Below are 9,819 nucleotides of genomic sequence, written 5' to 3'. Positions count from 1 at the left end.
TTCGAAGCATCAAGTTCCTTCCTTTGACGAGATGTCAAAACATCCCCCCTCGCCCCCGCCCCGGCTGGGGGCACCAGAGCCGGCCTGCCAGGCGGCGCCCCCTCCCCGCCGCCCCGACAAGCGCGGCTCCCCGAGAGCGCATCTAATTTCCTGCCAACAGCCATTTGTCTGGGAGGAGGGGAGCCACGGAGAGACAAAGAGGCAGCGCGCCAGGCGGGAGGGAGCGGGGCGCCCCTGCCACGCGGAAGCCGCGCGCCGGCGGAGGCGGGAAAGCTGGCGCGGCCGACTGCGTTTCCTTTCCAGAGCAAGCGGGGTCCTGCCGCGCCTCCCGCGGCCCCGGGCCTATGGGTCCGGCCCCGAGACCTGCAGCCGGCCAGCCCGGGCCCGGATCTCCCTCGTGGCTGTGGCGCCTGGCGGGGCCGTCCGCGCGCGCCCCCTGCTGGCCGTGCCTCTACCCGAGGGGCCACACCGCCTGTGGCCCTGGCGGCCCCCCAGCCCGCGCCCGCAGCTGGAACCCGCCGAGGCCTGGGGCCCAGTCCCTGGGGAATACCACTGGGCCGCCAGGCGGAGCTGCTGTCAAACCACTCCAGGCCCGCCCTCCCGCTCCCACGGGCAAGCTGAACAGAACCTCCCGATGAGCGGCTGAACTAACACCCTCGGGACGGCTGCCCTAGGAGGGCAGCCTGAGAGCCTCCTCCAGAACCGAAATCTGCAACTCCCAAGCGTGGTGTGAAGCAGGGGAATTTGGATTTTCTAATCCGGTGGCTAGTTTCTCGAAATCGAGGATATGTGATCTGACGAATGCAAGAATTCTGTGGGGACAGTGGAAAGGATCACTTGAAATTGAGTCCTGCTTCAAACATTCCATCATAGAGATTGCCCTATCCTTAAGTAGACTTGGAGGGCATTCAGTTATTTTGCAGATGAGAAAACAGAGGCCCGAAGAGGTTAGGTGATGTGCTCATCAGTCTCCTTACTGTCATCTCACTACATAGAAGACTCATATAGGCACAGGTGCTCCACCCTCCCATGGCTCAGAGGACCGGGAGTAACTGAGGTCCTGGAGCAAGCCAGTGAACTCTGGCTCCCTGTAGACTCCTGCTGTGTCTTGCTACACTGCTCCCTTCTTTGTGCCCAGCCCACCGTCACCAGAAACCCTCATACCTCCCTCTGCCCCTCCTGACCAGGCCTCAGGAGCCCCACACTAGCTGCCCTGAGAGGCCCTCTGTCAGGAAAGGTGCCCCTGAGCAGGGGAAGGGGTCTCTAGCTGGGGCGCTTGGCCTTGGAGGGGTTCCCTTTGTCAGTGGGTACAGGCAAGCTCCGAGAGAACGTGTGGCCCAGCCTCGGTGAGCTGGCTGCGTGAGTGGCTTCCTCTGCTAGTACCTACCCCATCCTGCAGCAGAATAAAGAAACCCTAAGGGCAGGAAAGTGGCTTATTTATAAAAGAGGCTATTAGAGCAGGAAGAGGAGAGAAGAGCTGAGGAGCACTGAGGCATGCTGGGGCAGGTTTTGACTATAGCACACGTTTAAAAAGTTGGGAGAAAAGATCAATTGTGCTGTTAGAGTGGGGTGCTGAGGTGGTTCCTGTAAATCGCTCTCTGTGGGTCTACCCTCTACCCTCTCTAAGGCATTTGCCAGCCCTTTTGACAGTGGGGAGCTCAGAGGAGAGGAGATTTGGGGGAAGGGGTTTTAGGATGCCAGCATCTGTGCTCCCACTTCATCCTTAGGCTCACAGCCCCCTACACAAACACACACACACACACACACACACACACACACACACACAATTTGTCTGCTCCAGTCTTTTGATTTTTTTTCTTATTTTGGAAGAAGAGGTGTCACTTTGCCCCAAAGCAGTAATATAGCTCTCCTGCCTCCCAACCTCTAGTCCCCACACAGTGCCTTGCATTTCTCCAGGCTGAGACCTTCCGGGCCTGGGAGTCCCTGAACCCTCATGACGTGACTGACCATGGCCACCTGGACCAAGGTTGGGAGGCGCAAATGGGGAGACGGCTGAGGGAGCCAGAAACAGGAAAGCTAGAGGTGAGGTATGGGGCCAAACCTCTGCTCAGCTGGGCAGTGGGCAGAGGCCCTGGGCAGGAGGCCTAGAAGTTCTCATGATGGTGGGAGAAATGAATCCCGTCCTGCCTGTTGATGAGCTGACAGGCCTTTTCCACATTCTTGGTCATGCCAGGGGGGTCACAGCTAAACACCCCGATCTTCTGGACCTGTTGGAGGAAGAAGTGAAGGCTAGCTCAGTGTTCAGAGGGAGGGCTAGCTCCATGTTCATGTTAAAGACCAGCAAGAGTCCTTGGTGAGGACCATTCCACGTTCCTGATGAAGGTTTGCTTCGTACCATGCATGGTGAGGGCTGCCTCAGTGTTTATAAAACTAACTCAATTTTGGTAGACTTGCTCTCTGTGCATCCAGCCTTTACCGTCTTCCAACGCATTTGCTAGCTTCAGGTGCAAGATCAGTGTTTCCAGTAGGGGCCAGGCTAATCAATGTCCAAGTTGAGGACAGTTTAGTGTCTCATTGAGGGCTAGCCCAGTTTCTTTGAGAGTGTGGCTAGCATAGTGTTCATGGTGAAGGTTAGCTTGGTGTCCAGGGTGAGGGCTGGACAGTATTGGTGGTAAGGATAACTGAGTTCATGGTGAGGATCAGCCCAACCACCAAGCCTTTCCTTCTGGACAAGGCATCACGGTTTCAGAGGTGGCGAGTCCTTGCTGCCTGCTTCCTCCCTTTGCCCCTCAGGGTGACCCACACCTCTCCCCTTCCATTCCGTTACCCCACCAATCTCCCTGGAGATGGATTCTCCTTCCCTTATGGAGCAGGTTTGGGAGCTTTGCTCAGACCCCAAACAATAAAGGTGAAGAAAACCTGAATATGGGGTGGGAACTGACCTGTGGGTGGACCTTCTGCAGAGAGTTGAAGAAGGGCTCGAAGGGGGGTCGGCCAAGGTGGCTGATGGAGCCCAAGCCCGTGAACAGACTCCGGTTCAGCACCTTCTGGAAGTGCCACTCACAGATGTACTGGGGGAGGGAGTAGAGGAGGAAGGTCACAGCCTGGCAGGGCCAGGGTCAGCTCCTAGTCCAGATGGTGGTCCACCCACCTGCCTTGGCCATCCTTACCCTGTCAACCCACATACCCACTGAGCTGCCCTGCCTGGCCGGCCCTGACGTACCAGCATGGTGGTCCTGAGGTCAAACTTCTCAGCCAGCTGGGTGATGTAGATGTGCACGGACACCAGGTCCTGGTGGTCATTCTCCTCCACCTCCCGGATGATGTCAGCCAGCCACTCAAACTGCCGCTGGGTCTGTGTCACCTAGACGAAGTAGATCTGGGGACAGGGCTGGAGCTTGGGACCCAGCTCATCTCAGGCTCCCTACACCCCAGGAATCATCACACCAATAGAACTCTTCTGGTCTCTAGCAGCTTGTGCCCAGATAGCCTGGGCAGGTGGAATGTATGGGGCCACAGGGCCGTGCTCTGAGGCAGGAGATGGAGTTGTCCCAGGACACAGAGCAGTGGAAGTGAGCAATAGCCTAGGGCCATGAGAAAGGACACTGTCAAGTGAGCTGAAGGTCTGTTGGGGTGGGAAGCAGCTTTCTCTTGCGGAGCCTGACCTTCCACTCCCTCCAGTGGGCCCTGCTCAGGCTGCTAGGCTCCCAACCTACAGGCTGCCCAGAGGGAGAGGGTCCCGCTAAGGGGTATGTCATAGAACAGCCTCTGGGAAGACCCAGCTGGCTGCCTGGAGTGGATGGGCATGGGCTCAAAGAGAGACCAGGGGAATGGAAGCTGCCCGGGGGGACCCACCTCCAGCTTCTGATGGGGAGAAACAGGGCTGTGTGAGTTAAGAGGCAGAGACAGAGCTGGCACGGACAGAGGGGTAGGGGAGCTGTCTGTCACCCTCTGAGTGCTGACAGCATACAGGCTGGGCCTCTGCCGGCTGCATTCCTGTGGCCCTGACTCACCTGCCAGGCCCGGAGAGACAAGCAGGGGCCTGCCACCAGGGCCAGGGTGAGGCGAAGGGGCCTGGTGTGGAGGGGCCTCAGGGCCTGGGCTGTGTTTCTAGAGCCATCCAGGCCCGCCAGCCCTGCCTTGCTGCCTCCCCTCCTCTTCCTCTTGAGAGCAGAGCCAGTTTCACTTGTGCCCCACCCCAAGTGTGGCCTTCCCTCTCCCGACCCGACAGTGCTTCAAGTGCTGGCTTCCTCTCCAACGCTGCCTGGAGGGCCTCTCAGAAGCACATCCTATGTGGGGCACCCCCTAACTGAGGGAAGAGCCTGGAAGGCATCAGTGAAACAACTCTGTCCCTTAGGGTCCAGGAATATCCCGACTCCCTTGGGGTCAGGCCAACTCAGCCTTTCCCAGACTAGGGAGGCCAAGGACAGAGGCAGGAGACAGGTTCAGATGGACACAGTGATAGGAAACAGGGGGCCAGGGGCTGGTGGGAGGAGGGGACACTCACCTTCCTACAGAACACTTGGCAGCTGACTGATGACATGAAGACCAGGTCTTTGAGGATGGAGGCAAAGGGGGTGACCCCAATGCCCCCTCCCACCAGCACGGACACCTCAAACTTATGCCACTCCTGGTGGCCCTCTCCAAATGGTCCATCGAGGTACAGCTGCAGGGAGGGGAGTGGGTTTGAGTTAAGTTTGGCTACCACCATAGTTCTGAAGCCAGAAATGGGAGGCAGGGAAATGCAGGTAGGCTTATGGAGTGGGGAGTAGTGGGGGGCTTATAGCATCATCTGGAAGAATCAGTCTCTGGATAGGGGAAGGGAGGAACACAGTGGGGAGTCTGGGGCAGCAGGACCGAGGCCTGCTAAGGGGCTGTGGGAGCATGTGGTGCGTCCGGCCTGGGTCTGGGCACCTTTGGATGTTTGGCACAGCTGTCACCCGTCGGGGGTGAGTAGATCTCCCTGAGGCAGGTGGTCCAGGACCCTGCTGCCCAGATGTTCAGGCTAAGCGTGTCCTCGTGGGGCGCAGAAGTCAGGGTGAAGGGGTGGCACTCGTTGGTCCCCAGAGCCAGGCAGGCGATCCGCACCCACTGTCCTGACTTGTACTCAAAGCCTTGGGGCCGCTGGAACTCGAGGTGGGTCACTCCTGAGGAGGGGAGGTGGGTGGGAGGCTGCTGTCCTGAACCCAGCAACAATGTGACCCCTAGAGAGTTCCCCAACCTGCAGCCTCAGCTCTGCTTTTGGAATATGACAGAGGAGGCCTCCCGCGATCAGAGGTCATTACTCCCCTCAGGCCACGTCTACCCTGAGCGGATGCTGGGCAGTACTGGGGCTGGTGGTCAGCAGGACAAGGAGCAGCCTGGCCTGGGCTCCTCCTCTGTTGTGAGAGAGGCTCAGGTCCCCTGGCAAAGAGCCTCTCTTACCAGCTCCCTCATCCCTACCACCTCAAGGACCCTGCTAACTCCACTGGGCCAGGCCAGGAGATTTCAAGGTCCAGGCTCTGCCCCTGGCCTGTCAGCTTCCTCAGTACCACCAGCCTGCTCCCCTGACAGCCTCTATGTTGGTACCTGAAGGCAGCAGCTCTGCCTTCACCACACTGATCTCCACCTTCTTCCGGCTCAGGCTCACCAGCTTGTCCCCCATATAGATAAGTACTGGGACCAGGAAGATGTGGAAACGGGGTAGCTGGATCAGAGCGAAGCTGCCATGGATGATGAGCTGGAGAGAGCAAAGAGTATAGCTGAGATCCAAGCCACACTCACAACAGGGTCTGACCCCTACATCCTTTCCCAATGCTCACCTCACCAGGTGCCATGTTCCTTCCAGGCTCCAAAACTTAACCTCTCCCAACCCATCCTCCAAAGCATTTATGTTAATGAGACTATTTGCATCTTCCTGACACCACCCTAGACCAAGCCACCTGCACTCATGCACTCATGCGGTAGCCTCCTACTTGGTCTTCCACTGGGTTGCCCCACTGTGATCCATTCTCTCCAAGACAGCCAGTGTGACATTTTAAAGTTTGTTTTATCATGTCATTCCCAGCTCAAAAGGCCTTAGATGATTTCCCATTGCACCACAAGGCCTTGCAATGTTCTGGCCTCTACCTGCCAGCATTTCCCCCTCCCTTTCTGCTTCAGGACTTTGCACCTGCTGCCCCCTCTGCTGAGAATGCCTTTCCCCTAGTTCTTCCCATCCATCTCATTTTTCAGGTCTCAGCAGAAACGCCACCTCCTCAGGCCTTCACCCAGCCCTCTCTATCCCTTCTCCCTGTTAACTCCCTTCGCAGCATTGTCGTCAGCCGCGATACTTGTGTTCCTTCATCCGTGGACATGTTTACTGTTGTTCTCCCACTGGACTGGAGGAGTAGGGACTGCGTCCATTTCATTTGCCACGACACTCTCAGCTCCAATCAGTTTCTGCCTGGCACGCGGTAGGTGCTCAGTAATTATTGAGTTAATGGAAGGAGTTTCCCCAATTTACCCGATCCCTTTGGAGACTAAGAACACCTAACCAGTCCTCCTTTTCCATGAAATAACTGACAGGTATTGTCCAGCCCCGGTCCTTTCCCCAACAAGCTGGTCTAATGTGGTCAGACACGACTTGCCCCCTTCTTCCCACTTGCTTGCTCCTGAGTATGGTCAGCCTGGCTCCCGCCTCCACGTCTTCTCAGGACCTGCTCACAGAGGGCTCACAAGTGACCAAACCCTGAGGTCTCCCTTCAGACTGCATTCGCTCCCATCCTTGGCAGCCTGTGGCTCTAGTGACCACCCCAGCCTTGCCACTTCTGCAACAGTGCTCTACTGGTTCTCCCTCTTTTCCTCTCTGGCTGTTTACTTTCTATCTCCCACACTGGCTTTGCTCCTTCTCCCACCCCCAATCCTGTGTGTTGCCCAGCCTGATTTCCTCACCCTCTGCTCTTCTCTTTCTATGATCTCCCACCTGGCGCAGCCTCTCAGCTGAGCCACAGCCCTTCAGCTGCAGCTGCAGCCTGCACAGGTCTGCCATGTCCTGCCACCACCTACTGCCCTGTTGGCCATTCATAGCCAGGCCCATCTCCTCTGTGCCCCAAATATTCCATCATCATTCCCACCTCTGCACCAGTGTTCATGCCTTTCTCCTTCTGTTTTTTTTGGCCCAACCAGGGATTGAACCTGGGCCCTCGGCAGTGAAAGCACAGAGTCCTAACCCCTGGACCTCCAGGGAAGTCCCTCATGCCCTTCCTTCCACCTGGAATGCTCTTCAGTTTCCACTCTGCCCTGTCAAACCTTAGCTTATCTCTCCTTAAGCTTAGCGCAAGTCCCACCTTCTCCCCAAAGTCTTCTCTAACCAGTTTGGCCCAAACAAAACTCCCTTCAATGAGCTCTTCTAACGGACTGACTGGAACACTCAGCTCAGCAATTAATCCTGTATTATCTGTTCATTTTGATCATTTCACAGGCATGGCACTTATCTCTGCAGCAAATCCTCAGTTCCTGAGGGCAGAGCTTAGAGCCTCCCCCTGCTCTGCTGGGCCTAGCACAGAGCAAGTATAGACTAGACCCTCAACACATAACAGTTAAAGTGAACTCTGGTTCCTCATTCAGCTCTCCATTCCTCCAGCTGAGTGTTACCCAATTCTTGAAACTTTCCCCACAGAACTAACTCAAACCTCCTTGGTCCAGTTTTCCCAAGTTCCTCTCTCATTATGGAGCCCACGCCCACCCCCAAGGCTTTCTGAGAATCCAACCAGGCTGAGGACAATGTCAAGGTGACTTCATACTCCTTTGTTTATACACCTGGCTCGGTGTTGGCGCTACCTTTAAACCACAAAGCTGCTGCAGGGTCATGGTTGACTGAGGAGCCTGGGGAACAGCCTGCCAGCTCAGTTTCTGCTGTGCTAACTCCACCCTCTACAGCCTGGATCAGGAGCCTGGACACCCTTCCCCAGGGTCTGCTCCACACTGGGGTCGTTTACTTGTAACTTCTCTTTCTGCCAGAGGTCAAGTGGCCATACCTGAGATAAACAGGAAGGCAGCAGGTGCTTTGGCTCTGATCTCCCCCCAAATGAGACGCTCCCAAGCTGCAGGGGCTAGGACTTCCCAGCAGAGGGGCCTGCACCTTTCTGAGCTGCTAACTTCCCTTCTGGATCCCCCAGTGATCCCCACAACCGGGGATAAATCAGAAACCGGTCTTGGTCTCAGGGAACCAGGCTGGCCACTCTTCTGGGTCTCCCATCTAGTTCAAAAAAGCTGCTTTATCACCAGAAACAAGACCATCATTTCCACCCCTAACAGAAACAGTAACCCAGATGCTAGGGCTCTACCCATTATCAGGAATGTTGGGAGGGAGGCATAAATTAGCCACAGTTTCCAGAGAAACAAATGTCATCAGTTCTAGGAAACATCCTAAGCCCAGGCTGGAGAGTCATCTTCAGAACCATGAAGTGCTGAGCCTCAAGCAGGATGGAAACAGATCCTCCTGCCTACCAGTGAAGACAGACTGCACCCCAGCACCAGCCTGACCCAGGCAATGATGACCTTTCTCCCCTGTCTCAGGACAAAGGAGACCCCTGTGTGCAGTTCTGCCTGGAGCCAGGTGATAGGGCAGCCATCTGGGCTCTGCACTTCTTGAATGCTGGCAGCCAAGCTATCATCAATGGGGACATCAGAGCATTGGGACTTGGTTTAACTTCTCAGCAAGGCCCTCAGGGTACCCTTTGGGGAAATGCCTGTGTCTGTGAGAAAGGCAGGCCAAGTAGAGCCATGACATACGGGCACAGATCAGAGTCATCTCTGGAAATAGCCAGCTGAAGCAGCTGAGGATAAAGCCAGGGAAAGGTGAAAAGGGAACAGGAGAGAAGAAGGGAGGGAATGTGAAGGAAGGGAGGCAGGGGCCCAGGTTAAGAAGGAAAGGGGACAGGTGGAGTCTTAAAAATCCATTTTATCAACAGTCCAATGAAGACATTTTGAGCGAGTTCATTAACTTTACAGGTGGCACTTAGCTAGCTGGATGGGGTGGCTAACACCCCAGAAAACAGGATCAGAACAAAAGTGGCAGAACCTATTTAAGGTAAGTTTCTCTTTAAGAAGGTGACGCTCCCTTGAATGCAGACAGTCCACCCAAGAGCCCAAACCACCACCCAAAGTAGGGAAAGACTGGCTGGGCAGAAATGATGTGGGGTGTCTGGGAGGAATGCAGATCAGCCTGGTAAGCCTGCTACTACAAATCCCATGCCAGGGAGTCAGTCTTCCAAGTGCCGCATATTGGGTCAGCCTACCTGAGAGCCCCATACTATAATCTCCACCTTTTGAGAGAGATACGGAGAAGTGAAGAGGATACTTGAAATAACTAAGGGGAAGGAGAACTGATGTCTCAGGCATCACTGCCTCCCTGGAACATCTGCCCAGACTCCGCTGGCCTGGTTCACAGCCAAAAGCCCTCACCAGCACATAGAGCAGAATGTAGAGGTGGTGGGTCAGCCAGAAGCCCCGGAAGCTGCGGCGCCGGAAGTGGTGGGAGGCGAAGATGTACATGATGGCGAGAACCAGGAACAGCATGACCCCCGTGAGACCTGCAAATGAACATGGGGTGAAGGGCAGAGGAGCAGGGCCTCACAGAGGGGGCTGTTCTGAGGCTGCCAGGGTCCCCTCTCCACTCCACAGCTCCAGGCAGGCGGCGGAAAGCCCAGCATCCTTCCCTCTTCCTCTCTCCGACACCACTGATCACAGGTACCTTTCATCTCAACAGACCCTACTTGTCCTTCATGGACCTTGTCACGATTGTTAGTTTTCAAGCACCTGTGTCATTACTTGTTTTATGTCTGTCACTTTCTTGATTCTCAGGTCCACAAGAACAGGGACCAGGCTAGGCTAGTT

General features: G+C 55.8%; 1 protein-coding gene across 1 annotated transcript in view; it reads right to left on the bottom strand.

Annotated features, from left to right (window-relative positions):
• Positions 1-1,800: 1,800 nt before the first annotated feature.
• LOC309654713 (dual oxidase 1-like) overlaps positions 1,801-9,819 on the bottom strand; it is a 33,631-nt gene continuing 25,612 nt past the window's right edge. The window contains 8 exon segments of the mRNA XM_082449118.1: positions 1,801-2,228; positions 2,904-3,032; positions 3,185-3,325; positions 3,329-3,340; positions 4,469-4,627; positions 4,876-5,108; positions 5,530-5,680; positions 9,388-9,515. Coding sequence (XP_082305244.1) covers positions 2,106-2,228; positions 2,904-3,032; positions 3,185-3,325; positions 3,329-3,340; positions 4,469-4,627; positions 4,876-5,108; positions 5,530-5,680; positions 9,388-9,515 — 1,076 coding nt within the window. The 3' untranslated portion in view covers positions 1,801-2,105.

Source organism: Balaenoptera physalus (genome assembly GCF_965194825.1).
Source record: "Balaenoptera physalus genome assembly, chromosome: 2".
NCBI classification, from domain to species: Eukaryota; Metazoa; Chordata; class Mammalia; order Artiodactyla; family Balaenopteridae; genus Balaenoptera; species Balaenoptera physalus.
This window is presented reverse-complemented; position numbering and strand designations above follow the sequence as displayed.